At 51.2% G+C, this 17,950-nt stretch overlaps 1 protein-coding gene across 3 annotated transcripts in view; it reads right to left on the bottom strand.

Annotated features, from left to right (window-relative positions):
- CNTRL (centriolin) overlaps window positions 1-11,912 on the bottom strand; it is a 53,396-nt gene extending 41,484 nt beyond the window's left edge. For all 3 annotated transcript variants that reach the window (XM_066580302.1, XM_066580300.1, XM_066580299.1), the window contains exons 1-9: window positions 11,645-11,912; window positions 8,244-8,420; window positions 6,381-6,505; window positions 6,099-6,229; window positions 5,451-5,592; window positions 5,181-5,367; window positions 3,744-3,937; window positions 1,084-1,203; window positions 8-236 (exon numbers count right to left, since the gene is read on the bottom strand). In XM_066580302.1, the coding sequence (XP_066436399.1) occupies window positions 8-236; window positions 1,084-1,203; window positions 3,744-3,937; window positions 5,181-5,367; window positions 5,451-5,592; window positions 6,099-6,229; window positions 6,381-6,505; window positions 8,244-8,388 (1,273 nt within the window). In that variant the 5' untranslated portion in view covers window positions 8,389-8,420; window positions 11,645-11,912. The remainder of the gene's footprint in view (window positions 1-7; window positions 237-1,083; window positions 1,204-3,743; window positions 3,938-5,180; window positions 5,368-5,450; window positions 5,593-6,098; window positions 6,230-6,380; window positions 6,506-8,243; window positions 8,421-11,644) is intronic.
- Between the last annotated feature and the right edge of the window lie 6,038 nt (window positions 11,913-17,950).

Here is a 17,950-nt window from a genome sequence, read left to right on the forward strand (position 1 = left end):
GTCTCACCTGCTCGTATGTTTCTCTCCTTCTCGTTCAGGTCCACGTCGAGGGTGGTGTGAATCCTTGCGCGGATCTGCTGATTTTTGATCTGGTCATCGGGATCCAGGTTGATCTTCCCGACTTGCATGTGCTGAGCACGATCGGGGATGTAGCTCTCCTGAGCGTATAAATTCCTTTTGTACCTGGCTTTACCAATGTACGGACTCTCTCCAGGCACATCCTCAGCGTCTACCTCCTGTGTATGAGAGGAACATATGCAAAGATTGGAAGCTAGCACGTAGTAGTGGGAGTACAACCCCCATCCTGAATTACCCGAAGTAGTACGGCTCAGCCATAAGGATTGCTATGGGCAGTCATAACCTGTTTATTATCCTCTGCTGCGGCAGGAAAAAACACTAGGTGACAACTTCTGTAACTGCAAATACCATTCCTATGAGTTGTCACCCAGCTCTCCTAGAGTCCTGAATGACAGCGAGCCTCGTAGTCATATGGGAGAAGCTGCATCCCTATATCATTAGGCTAAGATGGCTGAATAGGGGACAAGGACGTCTATTTAAAGAGGTATTTCCATCTTGGCAAGTAATCCCCAATCCACAGAATAGGGGATAACTGGCCAATCGGTGGAATTCGACCACTAAGACCTCCACCAATCCAAAGAAACTGCCCACGGCACAATCCTGAAGTTTTACAGCGGTGGCCGAGCGTGCGCATAAGTCGCTTCAAGAGGCAGTACCGCAGATTGCCGAGTGCTTGAACTTGGCAACCTCCGGCGGTCCTATTGAAGTGCATGGTGTGGTGTTGTGCATGAGTGAGCAGTTATCAAAACTTCAGGATTCTCTGGATTGGTGGGGGTCCCAGTAGTTTGACCCCACCATTCAGTAAGTTACCCCCCATCTTGTGGATAACTTGCCAAGATGGGAATACCTCTTTAATGGCGGTTTCTTCATTGCAAGAGGGAAATACATCACATCTGCTTCCTGCCATACTCTACTGGGACATGTCCTGTTATCAGCCGGCTGGAGGCGAGGACTACAACTCCCATCAGTTAAACCCTATAAATAAAGAGACAAATGAGCCGTCACCTCAGAGGTCAGATATGCCATGGGCTCAAACTTGGCGTCGATCTTGTAGAAGGCGAGCTCCTGCTCCAGCTCGTACTGCTTCTGGCAGGCCCGGGTCAGCTCCAGCGTCTTCTGCTTCAGCTATAAATACAAGACCGTAAATGAGCGCAGAGCGAAAGGAGTAACAGTATGACAGCAGCACAGGCAACGGGCGGTCACGTCACGCCACATTACACACATCACAGTATGTAACACCACACATACACCGACTCCACAGATCACAATGGCTGCAGCATGCTGGGGGTTGCAGTAGTACACGGTACACTCCCCACTTCAGCCATGCTGTGACCTGTAGTGATATTGTACCTCACACACCGCATGCAGACCTCCTCCTCCAGGAAGCATATCGCAAGTCTAATGGAGGAGAGATATCACGTTTAGATCATGAAGTCATGCAGATTCAGAGCAAATCACATGTCGTGCGTCATGCAGCCCGCTAAGGGACAGATGAGCTCCGATACCTGCAAACGGGGAGCCGGCAAAACGCTGCAAGGAAGAGAGAAGGAGTCAAGAAAGCAGATGGAGATTTTGGAGCCGTTACTACATGTTCACTACTGCAAACAACGCTTCAATGCATCCGGAATAGAAAGGACTGGAAGATACAAGTTACGTATCTGCAGCTGCTATGCAGAGCTATGCGTCTCCATGGTTACAGACTACAAACAATCCCTGTGTAGTCTGCTCCGCAGTCATGTGTTCCTACAGTAGGAAAGGAGTCTGTCTACCATTGGACCCTGGCATGTAGTGAGATGATACAGGCTCCCCATGTGTACAACTTCCCATATATTGGCTGTATCCACTGCGCGTGGCCCTATTAATGCTCTTCGCTGCAGTTCTGACACTGTGGCGATTGGGATGAGCAGAGCTGGGTGAGCACCGCAGAGCGCATACTGTAGTTGTGGGATAATATGGGGAGGACTGCAGAAGCAATGGGAACCTGTTGTGGGGTTATTACGTGTGTGACCGGCATCTTCTGCTTTCAGTAACCACAGACAGGAAATGTGAAGAGTCCCCTCACCCCGTGACAATGCTGCAGTGTCCGGCAAGAAGTGACAGCTCTGCCCCCATGCTATAACCATCCTCCCCAATGCCATAAATCACCAACCCAGCCCTTTTTGTATTTTTTAGTAGTACCATTTAACGTACCATATAATATACTGAAAAAAAAGTTTAAAATTTTCTTAGTGGGGAGGAATGGAATTGCGCCATCTTGGAGGTTGGGGGGGGGGGGGGGTGCTTTAGCAAAGTTCACAGTGTAGAAAAGAAAAAAAACCACACGACTTTATTCTGTGAGCTTGCCATTGTTCATACAGTATAAGGCTATGCCATACTATTGAATTACATGGCACATTGATTGGCAGCCTTTCCAGACATGTAATAGACTTGTCTTGATAAGCAATCATTCAAGTCAGCCCTGGGGGCCTTCAGAATGCCCCAGGATGCCATTACAAACAGACTGCCCCCCACGATCTCATCACAGTGAGACGTTCAAGACCCCGCAATGCCGATCGGGGCGTTTAATGGATTAACAGCTCCAATGGGAGTTCTCTCTGATTGTGGCTGCTGCAGGCGAGTGTCAGCTGTCAAAGATGGCCAACACGGACCATGTACGATGGGGCTCGGCTCCTGAGCTCCCTCCAGTCACAGATAACTGACGTGTGCCGTATACGTGTAGCGCACATCGGGAATGGGTTAAAATTAAAATTGTATGCGGTTTCTAGCTCAACGACTCAAGCTTTAGAAGTGTAAAACGCAGCCTATAAGGATAAAAAAAAACGGAAAAAAAAAAAAAACACTGATGCAGTTACAAGCACAGCAACTATTGATTTCAATGAGAGCTGCACCTGCAATTACAAGTGTCGGCCACTACACAGGGGTTGGAGCAGAGGCTTCCGCTCCGACCCCACTGCATCCCGGCTGTGACAGCTTGGAAAACCTCTTCCATTTGACAATTCTGTGTCAAATATATCTACATGAGACATAAATTCAATATGATATATGCAAAATCTGTTATATACAAATGTGTCGTATACAAATCCACAGTTCTGGTCCCATTTGAGTGAAATTTTGCCTGAGCGTTGTTCTTTGAATCAAAAAAAAAAAAAAAATCAAAAACTCACCGACTACCCCTGTAATTTTTGTTGCCAAAAGCAACCAATCACAGCTTTCATTTCTTGTACCGCTGAGATAAAATGAAAGCTGCGCTGTGTTTGGTTGCTAGGGGCAACACAGATCTCCTTTTGGACAGCTTCCATAACAATGTGGCGCTGGGCTCATTTTTGTTGCCCACTTTATATATTCCACGTCATAAAATCTTTTTAAAGCCCCATTTTCAATATCCAATCCCTGTGCTTCTAGCGCCGTGTAACGTGCGGGTATATCACCTAGTCTATAATAACAAGTGACCTTTTCGGGAGGGTTTTTCCAATTCTAATGTGACTGTTAGGGGGATTAAAGGAAATCCTGAAGGAAGGAGCAGAGAGCGAGAAGATTAACAGGCCGAGAAAGAGCTGAAGTTACTGATGTCCGGACAGGAGGACTCCTCTAGTTGTAGCCTTCTTACTACATGGATGCCGCATACAAGGACTGGACGTCTCACAAGGCTGTGGCTGATGACTTACTAACTCGTTCTTGGTGTTCATCTCCTGCTCCAGCTCCATGTAAGTCTTCTTCTGATGTTGCGCCTCCTGCTGGAGGGACTTGTTCATCTGCTCCTGGGTCTGCAGATCACCGAGGACCTTTGCCTTCTGGCTCTGCAGTTCCTCGATCTCCTTCATCTTCTTCTCCAAGTCCTTCTCCAGCTTCTCCACCTCCTCTGCAAGTGTAAGAGCTCCATATTATTAGCATGCGGCACAATGGGATGAAAGCCTCCCACAGACGACCAAGGAACCAGAGAAATGGGGACACCTATAGGCACCTGAGGATTCTGGGTGACTGATCTCAGGGACCCTACATTGACCTGCCAAAAGTCCTGGGGTAGCGATATGTATATGGATGATGAAGTGGCGTTACGTCAGGGGACGGTTTGGGAACGTTCACACCTGCACTGACCTGCATAGATGCCGCTGGTCGGCACAGTGGACCCCCGCACGCATAGATCCCGCTGGTCGGCGCAGCGGACCCCCGCACGTATATATGAATGATAAAACATGACGCAGTCCGATGAGTCACAGTACCAATTGTTTCAGGCTGCTGATAGGATTCATGCGAGGTGCAGACCTCTTGGACCCCAGTTGTCTACAAGACACTGTGCAGGCTGGCGGTGGCTCCATAGTGGTGTGGGGTGTCCTAATGACATGGGTTGGGTCCACTGCTAAGCCTAAATACATCATCGACCGATGCCTTGTACATCTTACTGCTTAGTGATCATTTGGACATCATGTACTCCCCCCCCCCCCCCCCAATGATGAGATACTCCAGAAGGATAATGCACGGTGCTATGAGACCCAAGTTGTCCAGAACTGGTTCAAGCAGCATTCTGGAGAGTTCTTATGAATAGTGCGGCCTGCATGATCATCTGACATGAGCCCAATAGAGAATTTATAGGATGAAGCGGATATATCTATTCACATCCGAGATCCCGCACCTACAAATACCAGAGATGGGGAGAGGGGGGGGGGGGGGGGGGGGAGGAAGGTGTATCCACATGGCTCCGCATCCCTCCAGACTACTTCTGTTCACTTGTGGAATTGATGCCATGTGGAGCTGCTGTGTTCCGTTGGGCTAGAGGGGGTCCTACGCGATATTAGTTTCTATCCCATGACTTCTGGCATGTCTAGTCTCTCCTGGGTTGCCCCTCCAGCTATACTGGCTCCGCTCTGAAACACATGGCAGCTCTTCCATAAAACAGCGCCACACTTGTTCACTGGTTGTGTCCAGCAATCCCGCTCCTTTCAATTGAAGTATATGTGGTTGCGCTGTGTAGACTGGTGTGGCACTGACTTTGGAAGACGGCAGCCCGCTGTGCAGTGTGGAGATGCTGGAACTGGCATCGCCGCTTTCCTTTGAAACAATGTGGATCTTACCGAAAAGACAATATTGACAGCGGTCAGACTCACCCAGATGAAACCTCTCGTGGGCCTCGTCCCTCTCCTGGTTTGTTATCGCCTGACCATCCAAAGAGCTCAAGGAGCGCAAGTGGAAGATGATGTAGAGCCGGTAGTGGGGGAGATTGGCCACCGGGTTATCAGCCAACAAGAGTGACGTCATATCCTTCAATGGCTTCAGACGGGAAACATCCTGCAGCTACAGAAGAGAAGGGGGGCAGGAGTTACCTGCAGGCGTCCACTAACACTCAGGCAAAGGCTAAACATGACATCACTACTTACTGATGAGATCACGTTCTGCTTTAGGTTCAGGGTCCGCAAAGCCTTCATCTTCTTCCCCATCCAGGCAGGAATGTGCTCAATCTTATTGGCAGACAGGTTCAGTCTCTGTAGACCCTGCATGTGCTCCAGAGCTTCAATCTTACTGCAATACAAAAGGCAGACGAAAGGGAAGTATGAAGGACTGTCCTGCTGATAGTTATGACCAAGGACAACTGTACCCGAGAGCAGGGGTTATAGCGGTATGTTCTGATCTGATCCCGTTAGGGTCAGCTGTATCCAGGAGGAATTACAGAGGTACCTGATGGTGGTGTCCGGATTAGGGCTGACCGTAATCAGGAGAAGGGATTATAATGGAATGCTCTCACCTGATCCTGTTGGGGGTCAGGGATTAGGACTGGCTGTACCCGAGAGGAGGGATGATAGTGGTATGCTCTCACCTGATCCAGTTGGGGGTCAGGGATTAGGGCTGGCTCTACCCAGGAGAAGCGATGATAGCAATATGTCATCACCCGATCCTGTTGGGCAAGGGGATTAGGGCCGGCTATACGAAGGGGAAGAGATGATAGCGGTATGTTCTCACCTGATCCTGTCGGGGTTTGGAATTAGGGCTGGCTCTACCTAGACGTGATTGTAGCAATACGTTCTCACCTGATCCGGTTGTGCGCCAGGTTCAGCTCCCGCAGTCTCGTCTGCCGCCCCAGTTTCTCGACCTTCTCGATGAGATTGTAGCTGAGGTTCAGCACTTCCAGCCGCTCACATTTCTCCAGGTTCTCTATGAACTATAGAGCAGACGTACGGTCCTGTCATGAACGAGTAGTGGGGCCGTGTGCGGAAACGTATCCTCTACAGCAGGGTTTCTCAATTCCAGTCCTCAGGGTCGATGAGGACTGGGAGTTGGGAAAGACTGCTCTACATGACCAGAAAACACACCTTAAATTTTTTGCCTCCGTCCTTCGAGAGGGAAAGGTTCAGAGAGATCACAAATGCCAGGTTCTCCTGCTTGGATAATTTCTGGATGAGAGACTCTGTGATATAACGAACCCCGGCCTCGTCACCTAATTATGAGGACAAGAGATGACTGTCAGTCAAAAATCACAGGAGGTGGGGGGGGGGGTGTGTGTACTGACAAGTTGGATTATACACCGAGCCATCACTGCATTAGGGACACATGCTCAATAATTGGGGCGGGCCATCTTTTTGAGTGATCACAGCTTTCAGATGTCGGGGAACAGAATCCACAAGGTGGCGAACATCCTCCATACTCCACTCGCCCCATACCTGCTGCAGCAGCTCCGCCAGTTGGTGCACATTTTGGGGATAAGTGACAGCAGATCTCACAGCCCTTTCCAACATATCAATGGGGTTACAGTCCAACCACTCACTAGTGATCCGAGCCCAATGATACAAAGCATAGTCCTGGTGAAAGATGGCGCTGTGGTCGTGGGAAAGACTTCCTAAAGATATGGGGCAGATGGTCAGCTAACAGGTCCCTGTAGTGTTTACCATTCAAGGATTGTGGTAGGATGACCAACGGTCCTGGGCCATGCCAGGAAAGCACCCCCCCAGACTGACACTGCGACCGCCGGCCTGTTGAGTCCCAATGGTGCACTGGATACATCTTCAAGTGGTTGACGCCAGATGTAGATTCAGCCATACATATGGTTCAACAGGAAGTGGGACGCATCACGCCAGACGACCTGCTACCATGTGTGCAAGGATGTCTTTCCTGGGTCCATGCGAGGCGCTATAGGGTTATCAGTTGCCGCATTGTGCCTACCTTCCCCGCTGTTGGGTTGATTGGTTCACTGTGGCACGTTGTTGCTGATACCAGACGTACCGCCCAAATCTTGTCTCCAGGATCCGCCACACATGGCCTACCGCTGTTGGGCATCTGTCCATGGTTCTTCCCATCCCGTTACACTCTTGATATTGCTGTTCAGGAACGGCCAACAAGTGCGACTGCTTCAGAAATACCAGCAGCGCAACTACAGGCCCCAACAATATGTCCGCAGTCTAAGTCAGCCAAGTCACCACATTTATACATGAATGCCAAATGTTGCCTCCCGCTGCACAGAGGAGTGGTCAATACATTATGCGAGAGGAGATCGGGACACAGCGATCACATAGTACCGCGTTACTGATCACTAGATGCCAATAAGGGAGATGGAACAATACCTCTGCAGCGCCACCTATTGGACGGCAATATTCCTTCAAATCAATGTTAGCCTCTTTATACAAGCCTTGTAACAATGATTGGGAATTGAAAGCCAAGCAAGAATCTATACACAGGCAGCTGTTTCGGGGGTTTTGCCCCTCACCAGTGTGTAGTAGGTTTCTGGCTTGGCTAGTTAGAGGCTGGTGATAGGGGTCAGAAACGCTATCTTTTCTCCTTAGGGAGAGCATCTAGAAGGTGAGAGAGTGAGGAGACTTAGAAGGCCATTCATGCTCCTCTGGGTAATATGCAAATAAGGAAGATGGAACAATACCTCTGCAGCGCCACCTATTGGAAGGCAGCATTCCTGCAAATCAATGTTAAACTGTTTATAAAGAGACTCTTTAAAGAGTCTAACATTGATTTGAAGGAATGCTGCCTTCCAATAGGTGGCGCTGCAGAGGTATTGTTCCATCTTCCTTATTTGCAAGTTACCCAGAGAAGCATGAATGACTGATCACTAGATGTGAAGCACCGGCCGTTCCTACTGCAGTGATTGTTCAGTGTATCCATCACACACATACGAGATGCCCGTGTGCTCGATATGCGCCCAGCACTGTGAACACGTTCCTGTTCCCTACCTTCTTGCGTTTCATACTCTGGGATGTCACCGTCTTCCACGGCATCAGGGTTACGGCTGGAGGATCCTCTCAGAGGCTTCACGTTAGTGGGGGACCTCATTTTTAGAGTAGAAGTGGCTGGTCGAGGACTCCTGGAGTTCTTCATAGTAAAGAACCGAGTCTATCATATGTTACACCCTGCAATGGAGAACAACAACAACATACGTGACCATCCGTACCATGACATATGTGGCACTATCATCACCGAAAGGCGTTATGGAACAGATACCGATGGGGGGGGGGGGGGGGGGGGGGGAGCGGGGAACAAGAGGTGGAGGATGAGCGAGAGTCCTGACCACAAAAGCTTACACTCTAGACAGCATCTGCAGCGGGAGGAGTCAGCAGAAACAAGAAACACTTGAGATCCACTTCCTTCCTCTATTCGGGGACAGATGAGCCAAAGCCTCCCCCACCGCCACATACGCATGGTACGGAGACTGTAATTGGCCGGAGGTGACATGGTGAGGATAACCATACTGTATAATATATCCCACCTGGTATAGTCAGGGGAGGATATAATACACCAGCTCGGTATATCCAGGGCAGCCCTCACATTGGTTAGTGACCAGTGAAGCATCTTCTATTGATACAACATATGACAGCGCCCACGAAACACTGCCTACCACTAATGTGGCCATCTGGACCAGCGGTGCCCCCCATTGGTACTCACAGATAATGCGACTGCATAGGTGTCTATATACAATGCAAGAAAGGGGTAGGGGAGGAAAAGAAGAAAGCATGCGAGGGGGGGGGGATAGAATACATGCAAGGAGGGAGGGGGGGGGAATAGAATACATGCAAGGAGGGAGGGGTGGGGGAATAGAATACATGCAAGGAGGGAGGGGGGGGGGAATAGAATACATGCAAGGAGGGAGGGGGGGGGAATAGAATACATGCAAGGAGGGAGGGGGGGGGAATAGAATACATGCAAGGAGGGAGGGGGGGGGAATAGAATACATGCAAGGAGGGAGGGGGGGGATAGAATACATGCAAGGAGGGAGGGGGGGGAATAGAATACATGCAAGGAGGGAGGGGGGGGGGAATAGAATACATGCAAGGAGGGAGGGGGGGGGAATAGAATACATGCAAGGAGGGAGGGGGGGGGGAATAGAATACATGCAAGGAGGGAGGGGGGGGGGAATAGAATACATGCAAGGAGGGAGGGGGGGGGAATAGAATACATGCAAGGAGGGAGGGGGGGGGAATAGAATACATGCAAGGAGGGAGGGGGGGGGAATAGAATACATGCAAGGAGGGAGGGGGGGGGAATAGAATACATGCAAGGAGGGAGGGGGGGGGAATAGAATACATGCAAGGAGGGAGGGGGGGGGAATAGAATACATGCAAGGAGGGAGGGGGGGGGGAATAGAATACATGCAAGGAGGGAGGGGGGGGGAATAGAATACATGCAAGGAGGGAGGGGGGGGGAATAGAATACATGCAAGGAGGGAGGGGGGGGGGAATAGAATACATGCAAGGAGGGAGGGGGGGGGAAATAGAATACATGCAAGGAGGGAGGGGGGGGGAAATAGAATACATGCAAGGAGGGAGGGGGGGGAAATAGAATACATGCAAGGAGGGAGGGGGGGGGGAATAGAATACATGCAAGGAGGGAGGGGGGGGAATAGAATACATGCAAGGAGGGAGGGGGGGGGGAATAGAATACATGCAAGGAGGGAGGGGGGGGGGAATAGAATACATGCAAGGAGGGAGGGGGGGGGAATAGAATACATGCAAGGAGGGAGGGGGGGGATAGAATACATGCAAGGAGGGAGGGGGGATAGAATACATGCAAGGAGGGAGGGGGGGGATAGAATACATGCAAGGAGGGAGGGGGGGATAGAATACATGCAAGGAGGGGGGGGGATAGAATACATGCAAGGAGGGGGGGGGATAGAATACATGCAAGGAGGGGGGGGATAGAATACATGCAAGGAGGGGGGGGGGATAGAATACATGCAAGGAGGGGGGGGATAGAATACATGCAAGGAGGGGGGGGATAGAATACATGCAAGGAGGGGGGGGGATAGAATACATGCAAGGAGGGGGGGGGGATAGAATACATGCAAGGAGGGGGGGGGGATAGAATACATGCAAGGAGGGGGGGGGGGTAGAATACATGCAAGGAGGGGGGGGGATAGAATACATGCAAGGAGGGGGGGGGATAGAATACATGCAAGGAGGGGGGGGATAGAATACATGCAAGGAGGGGGGGGATAGAATACATGCAAGGAGGGGGGGGATAGAATACATGCAAGGAGGGGATAGAATACATGGAAGGGGGGGATAGAATACATGGAAGGGGGGGATAGAATACATGGAAGGGGGGATAGAATACATGGAAGGGGGGATAGAATACATGGAAGGGGGGATAGAATACATGGAAGGGGGGGATAGAATACATGGAAGGGGGGGATAGAATACATGGAAGGGGGGGATAGAATACATGGAAGGGGGGGATAGAATACATGGAAGGGGGGGATAGAATACATGGAAGGGGGGGATAGAATACATGGAAGGGGGGATAGAATACATGGAAGGGGGGATAGAATACATGGAAGGGGGGATAGAATACATGGAAGGGGGGATAGAATACATGGAAGGGGGGGATAGAATACATGGAAGGGGGGGATAGAATACATGGAAGGGGGGGATAGAATACATGGAAGGGGGGGATAGAATACATGGAGGGGGGGATAGAATACATGGAAGGGGGGGATAGAATACATGGAAGGGGGGGGGGGATAGAATACATGGAAGGGGGGGGATAGAATACATGGAAGGGGGGGGGGATAGAATACATGGAAGGGGGGGGGGATAGAATACATGGAAGGGGGGGGGATAGAATACATGGAAGGGGGGGGGATAGAATACATGGAAGGGGGGGGGATAGAATACATGGAAGGGGGGGGGATAGAATACATGGAAGGGGGGGGATAGAATACATGGAAGGGGGGGGATAGAATACATGGAAGGGGGGGGGGATAGAATACATGGAAGGGGGGGGGATAGAATACATGGAAGGGGGGGGGGATAGAATACATGGAAGGGGGGGGGATAGAATACATGGAAGGGGGGGGGATAGAATACATGGAAGGGGGGGGGATAGAATACATGGAAGGGGGGGGGATAGAATACATGGAAGGGGGGGGGGATAGAATACATGGAAGGGATAGAATACATGCAAGGAGGGGGGGGATAGAATACATGCAAGGAGGGGGGGGGGGGTGAATACATTTGCTCTCCCTTCTCTCCTCACACTGTGGACTATATTCTACATACACGCCATATACTGTCCCGGCTGCGCCTCCACAACACGGTGGGCCCCGCGGGGTGTGAACACTGTGTATATATATATATACCTGGTCCGGCAGCACGCAGCAGTACCGGGTCAGCCGCTCTCCGTCCTCCGCGTCCTGTCAGGCCGCCGTTGTCATGGTAACGCTGGGCGCCGCGTCTCCTCCTTTCCCGCTGCGGCTTCTCTGTCCCGTGATCCTCCACGCCTCGGACCGGACTGCAGCGGCGGCCTCGGGAGCAGCGGGAGGTGGCGGCTGCAGTGTCCGGTTGGAGCGGGGCGGTCAGCGGGGAAAGAGCGGCCGAAACCCAGGGCAGAGCGCTGCCATCTTCCTGCAGCCGCCGCGTCAAGTGACAGCAGAGCCCGCCCGATCCGGGGCGGAGCCGCCGGCGTATCAGCCGACGTGTCGTATACAGCGTATATGCGGTGTTGTCACCGTGCTGTACATGACGCTGCACACCGTGATACAATGTTTGCGCCCGTTTGTCTCCAGTGTTGTTCTGCTCGTCCGCCATTAGTGCTGCGGACACGGAGCACCTTGTAGTCAGCTGGTGGTCAGCCATTCCTGACATCCTCCTCTGACCCCTCTCACTGACTGCTTGTTTCCGCCCGCAGGATCCGCTTTTGCTGGGTGTTTTCGTGGATCGCACCATTCGCTGTATACCCCCCATACGGTTGTGTTGAGAAAGCCCCCATGGTTGGCAGTGAGACCCCGGCTAGTCTAGCACCAATGACCGCCCTTGTTGGAATCTGCTCTCACACCGGCATTACCGTCAGTTCGGGGTTGGGGTCAGTTCAGGGTGGCATTGGGGTCAGTTTGGGGGTTGGCGTTGGGGTCAGGTTGCGGTTGGGTCGGAGTCAGTTTGGGGTTGGGGTCAGTTTGGGGGTTGGCGTTGGGGTCTGTTTACGGTTGGGGTCAGTTTAGGGGTTGGCGTTGGGGTCAGTTTGGGGTTGGGGTCAGTTTGCGGTTGGCGTTGGGGTCAGTTTGGGGTTGGGGTCAGTTTGGGGTTGGCGTTGGGGTCTGTTTACGGTTGGGGTCAGTTTAGGGGTTGGGGTTGGGGTCAGTTTGCGGTTGGCGTTGGGGTCAGTTTGGGGTTGGGGTAAGTTTGCGGTTGGCGTTGGGGTCACCTCTGGGTTTCCATCTCTCTGCTCTGAATATTCAGTTTCTCTCCTCTAAAACCAGCAGCAGGACGGAGACCCTGAACTGACCCTAACGCAGGCATGAAAGCAGCCTAAGAGCCGTAAATCCGGGTAATCTGCCGCCCGCGATCTCCGCTGAAGCCCCCCGTATGCCCGCAGGACAGTTTTGGTCTGATGTACAATGCGCAGAACAGGACAACATGGCCGCTGCACATCTGATCGCTCGAGTCGCTGTCCGCCCGTGAAGACCGTGAGTTGTGGTCGGGGGGCAGCGCGATGTGCGGCAGGAGATGCAGCGTGCTGCGTCAGCCGTTGGGTCATCCCAGTGATGTCACACAGGAGTGCCACGGGGGTCTCTCCCGGCCGCCCGCCTCCATTCACAGTGAACCGGCCGTCGTTCATAGATGCGCAGTTGTACGCGGGACGATAGTCGGCTGATTTCTCCGCCCGCTGATACTGAATGGCGAAGAGAAGCAAACAAATTACTGCTTGTTGCTCGGCCGCGGCGGCGCTTACACGGAACGAGTCATTCAGACTCACCCGATCCAGCCTGAACGATAATCGTTACACGGACTCCGTGTATCATCTTCACGCTGGTCGCCATGGCGTCGCCGAGCTACAGGACCCTTGTGATGTCACCTATAGAAAGCGGCACCTATGGATAGCCTCATTCAGTGGCCCCCAAGGCTCAGTGATGGGCGAGGGCCACAGTCGGGTCCGATGCCGGTGATGATAAGTGTCCGTTCCCACGGCATCGCAGCTCGCTGTGGGGCAGTACAGCCGCAGACCGGTCAGAGTGCCCATGTGACCCGCATCCAGCACCAAATGTGTCCACAACGGGCACATGCGTGCCACACGTCGGAAACACGGTTGTGCGAAACGGCCTAATTGTGCAGTCACTGCCGGGCCCTGGAGCCTTGAGGGGCCCAAAGACCCCTCTATTATATAAGAAAGCACCAGTATTATAAATGGCGGCACATGGATGGTCGCGGGGGGCAAAGTACACATTTTGCTTTGGGACCCCCAACATTTAGCCCCCGCCTACTAGTGCTGCATCGATGGGCTTCTTAACCCCTTAGGGCTCATTCACACGGCAGTATGCGTAAACCGCTGCATGTATTCCGCTGTGTGAGCTGGGCAGTGATTGGGCGCTGCGTGTGGTACCGTATCTCACGCACGCTGTAATGCGCAATGTGACTTTTTTTTTTTTCAATCCCCCCCTCTGTCGCTTAGCGGTGTTGCATATTAACCCTTTGCAATCCAATTTTGGAATCAGGGTTTCCTAGGGGTTTTTCTCTTTCTGCCATCATACAATGGCGCCATCTGCTGGCTACAGCCAGTACTGCAGTATGTGACATGCTGGAGAGGCCCCCGACAACAGAGCGGCCAGTAATATACAGTAAGAATACCCTGCCGGACGTCTTCAGACATCGGAGCTGTACAGCCTTCAATCAGAATGTCTTCAGACGTCAGACAGTGGATTGGAAAGGGTTAAATGTGGCACATACGAAATGTAATGGCGGATATACGGCGTTTATTACACGCCCACAGAGAACAATAGGTCGCGCAATGCTGCGTTTTTTTTGCGCGTATTATACGCAATGAAGAAGCTGTATTTCTGATGCCATTGCTTTGGGTCCATATAATGTATTGTAGAACTTGGGGGAAAAATGCGCAATTTGTATTTTGTATTTCGTTTTTACGGCGTTCATTGTGACCGCGTTCTTCTCCGGTCGGCGCGATTCTGGCGATGCCAAGTTTATACAGTTTTTTTTATGTTTTGCTAATTCTGTTTTTTGTAAGATTTGCTTTTGCGTCGCCGCCCTCGTAGAGCCGCAGCATTTTTATTCTCCCGTCGCCGCAGCTGTATGCGGGCTTGTTCTTTGCAGAATGACCTCTGGCCGTCATTTAGCCATAAAACCTTGGGATTTCTTTTTCTTTTTTTTTTCTAGAGGCTGAACTAACCAGATCTGCAATTCTGGCGTGTTTTTGCACCATCGCGGCGGAGGATCCCTTCATTCCCTCGCATACTCGGCGATGTCACATGGATGGCAAGCGCGATATGGGTTAGGATTCACGGCCCAATATCACCCTCCCTCGTGTGAACTTGGCCTTAAAGAAGTGGCCCGAAACACCGATTCCTGGCCCCTCCATAATGTCATTCATGCTGTGTCTTTTGTGTAGATGCAATGTGCAAAATGTCTAGTCTCTTATCTGTATTGCACAGCTGCAGCAAATGAAGGGTTAATGTCTGGATGAGGCTGGGATATGTCTGCAAATGTATCAACTCATGTCTTGTCACGAGCTATGCTAGACACAAGTATGAGCAAGGTATGGTTTATCATCTTCAAGGGTAGAGCGGAGTGGAGCGCCGGCCACATGGGGGTACCTTTAACCCTCATGTGGTGAAGAGTGATGGAAGAGAAAGAGAGGTGCCCTGAGGTCTCCGATGCCAGGAACCATTAAGAGAGAGCGGGAGAAGTGAAGAAGAGTGACGAGTCCACCGTGCAAAGATTCTTTACCAAGTGAGTGTGGAGTGATCCTACCCCCACCCCCTCAGCGAGTGTTCTTTCCAGGAGCGCTACCATACAGATAATGTGGACTGCAGGACCGATATCATCCTGAGTTCCTCCGTGACCTCACAATCTACTGTCCTACCTGCATCGTTGTGTTTTACGTTGTACAGTGATAAAGCTACAAGTTTTGCCAGCCGCTGACCGTTCCCAGGGACTGAGGTACTAAAAAGTTTAATTGTGTGTGTGGACTTCATTTATTTCTCCGCCGAGGTTCATTCCAGTGAGTAAGGAACAGTGACGTCACGAGTGACAAATCTACAATCCACCACACGTTTATAGGCCATCCACGTCTCAGGGTTGTCCGGAAGAGGCCTAGTGGTACTAGGGCCGATGTGGTGTGTGTCTCTCCGTGGAGAAGTCTGGTGAGAGCCACCGTGACAAGTGACAACTGTAAGGGCTCATGTCCACGGGGAAAATATGTCCTGCGCGGATTTCTGCTACAGATTCCCGCAGCGGATGCACTTTTTAAATTGCCTGTAGGGAGACTACAGAATACAACAGAGAGGGCCAGCAGCGCTCTTACAAAAAATCCCATTCACGGAGGGGAATAATGAACCTTGCAAAGCCACTTTCAGGGAGCCATGGACCTATAACTCCCAACACAGTCCACCAGAAAGGAGAATAGCGGCAGCATCAACGGTGTAGAAAATGGAAAAAACTTTATTGCTCCATGTACAGAAGCAGGCAACGTTTCAACCCGAAGGTCTTTCTCAAGTCGGGTTGAAACGTTGCCTGCCTCTGTACATGGAGCAATTAAGCTTTTTTTTCATTTTCTACACCGTTGATGCTGCCGCTATTCTCCTTTCTGGTTGAGAGGAAGACTGTCAGCGGTTTTCATGCCGTGATCACACTGGCCGTAGCATGTAAAAGGTTAAGCAATGGGGATGGGCAACAGCTGAGCACCCGCTTCCCCCGGCACTGGGGACCGATTTCAGGCTTCTGATGCATCGACGTAAAAAGGTGATTGCGTCAGAATAAAGTCCATTAATGGCCGCCAGGAAAAGCCGTATGGCTGGTTGTGAAGGGGTTTAAAGATCCAACAACGCAGAGGAAAGTTGTTAGAGGACCTCCATGCTGAATATTTGCATCCAGGCTCACGAGCCGTTACCTATACCTCTTGTGACAACCATGGAGCCACCCTGGATTCCACTCATCTGCTGCTTCTTCACTGCCATGCGGGCCTTCCTTGCCCGCTCTCTTCTTCCCAGTCCGGCGCCAATCTGTCTATAGATCCTCCAGTCTGCTAATCATGGTAGAGGCACGCCAGACTCCGCGCTCCTTAGTCTGCAATTGTAGACTTGGTTAACATTAACACTATGGGGGAAGTTTAATAAGCCCGGTATTTCCTGCGCCGGACTTAGTAAGATTTTCCCCGGCGCTTCAGGGACTCGTACATGAGGAGGCGCACACCTCTTCATGTATTCAGCGCAGCCCAGCAGGTCCGCGACACTTTTCAAAACTGTACATCAGTTCCAAGCTGACGTACATTTCTGGTATACCAGTTTCTGGCATAAATTATAGATAAATCTGTAGGTCTGGTGGCCACGCCTCCTCCCAACAAGCTCCGCCCACTGTTTAAAAAATAAAAGAATTACTTGAATTGTGTGTTTTTTTCCCATTTTATTTAACAAAACAAAACTTGAAAAAAAACAATCAAGTGAAAAAAGTGGAGAATTGTCCAAAAGGTCGAAGAAATTCGAGGCAAAGTCGCCCAGCCCCAGCCGATACCATGTACAGCACCCAGATTGACGGACAAGAAGTCTAACTATCCCTTGTCAGGCGTTATATAGAGACGGGAGGAGCCGCCGGTCACAAGTGGTAATGGCCGATGTACACGCCAAGATGTGAGACGTCTCAGCGGGGGCTCAACCACACTGGGTGGAAATGCGTCCAGTTTATAGAACGCACTAATAGTAAAGTGGTTGAAGCTTAAAGGGGATGTACCAGGATCACAAGTTATCCCCTGGTTACAGGATAGGGGACGGCTTGCTGATCAGTGGGGGTCTCTCCAGTAAGACCCCCACCACTCTACAGAACGGTGAAGAGACTGAATGGAGCTCTGGTCGTGCATGTGCGATGCCGCTCCATTCTCTTTCAGTTTGACTGCGAGAGATAACTAACCGGCAAGCGCTCGGCTATTTCTGTCAGTCCCATTGAAATGAATGGAATGGCGGCTGCACTTGCTCAGCTATATCTGATGAAGACCCCAGAGAGGGCTGAAACGTATTGTACTGTATATCACTATATGGTTCAGTAAATGCATTTGTACACACCTCCTTACGTTGGGACCCTCTCACTTAGGCCGGCTGCACACGGACGGGTCGGACTCCACATGCGGGAGCCTGCAGCAGCATCTGGCTCTGACCGCAGTCATCTTTCTTCTGTATTGTGAATGACTGCGGACGCTCGCTGTCGGTCATATGCAGTACAGGTTTCTTATTTAAATCTTTGTCTTTCCCGTGCCGTCGCCAGGCAATGACTCTGGTACCCGTGACCCATCTGCGGATCCCACTGAAAAATAGAACATGCGAGTGTTCTATTCTTTCAATGGGTGCCGAATATGGGTGACGATTGCGGATTCCGCAATTCAAATCCGGTCGTGTGCCCCCGGCCTTATGCTTCCACCAAGTAGCACTTTGCATGATGTTTGTTCGACC

This window comes from Eleutherodactylus coqui, chromosome 10 (genome assembly GCF_035609145.1).
Source record: "Eleutherodactylus coqui strain aEleCoq1 chromosome 10, aEleCoq1.hap1, whole genome shotgun sequence".
NCBI lineage: Eukaryota > Metazoa > Chordata > Amphibia > Anura > Eleutherodactylidae > Eleutherodactylus > Eleutherodactylus coqui.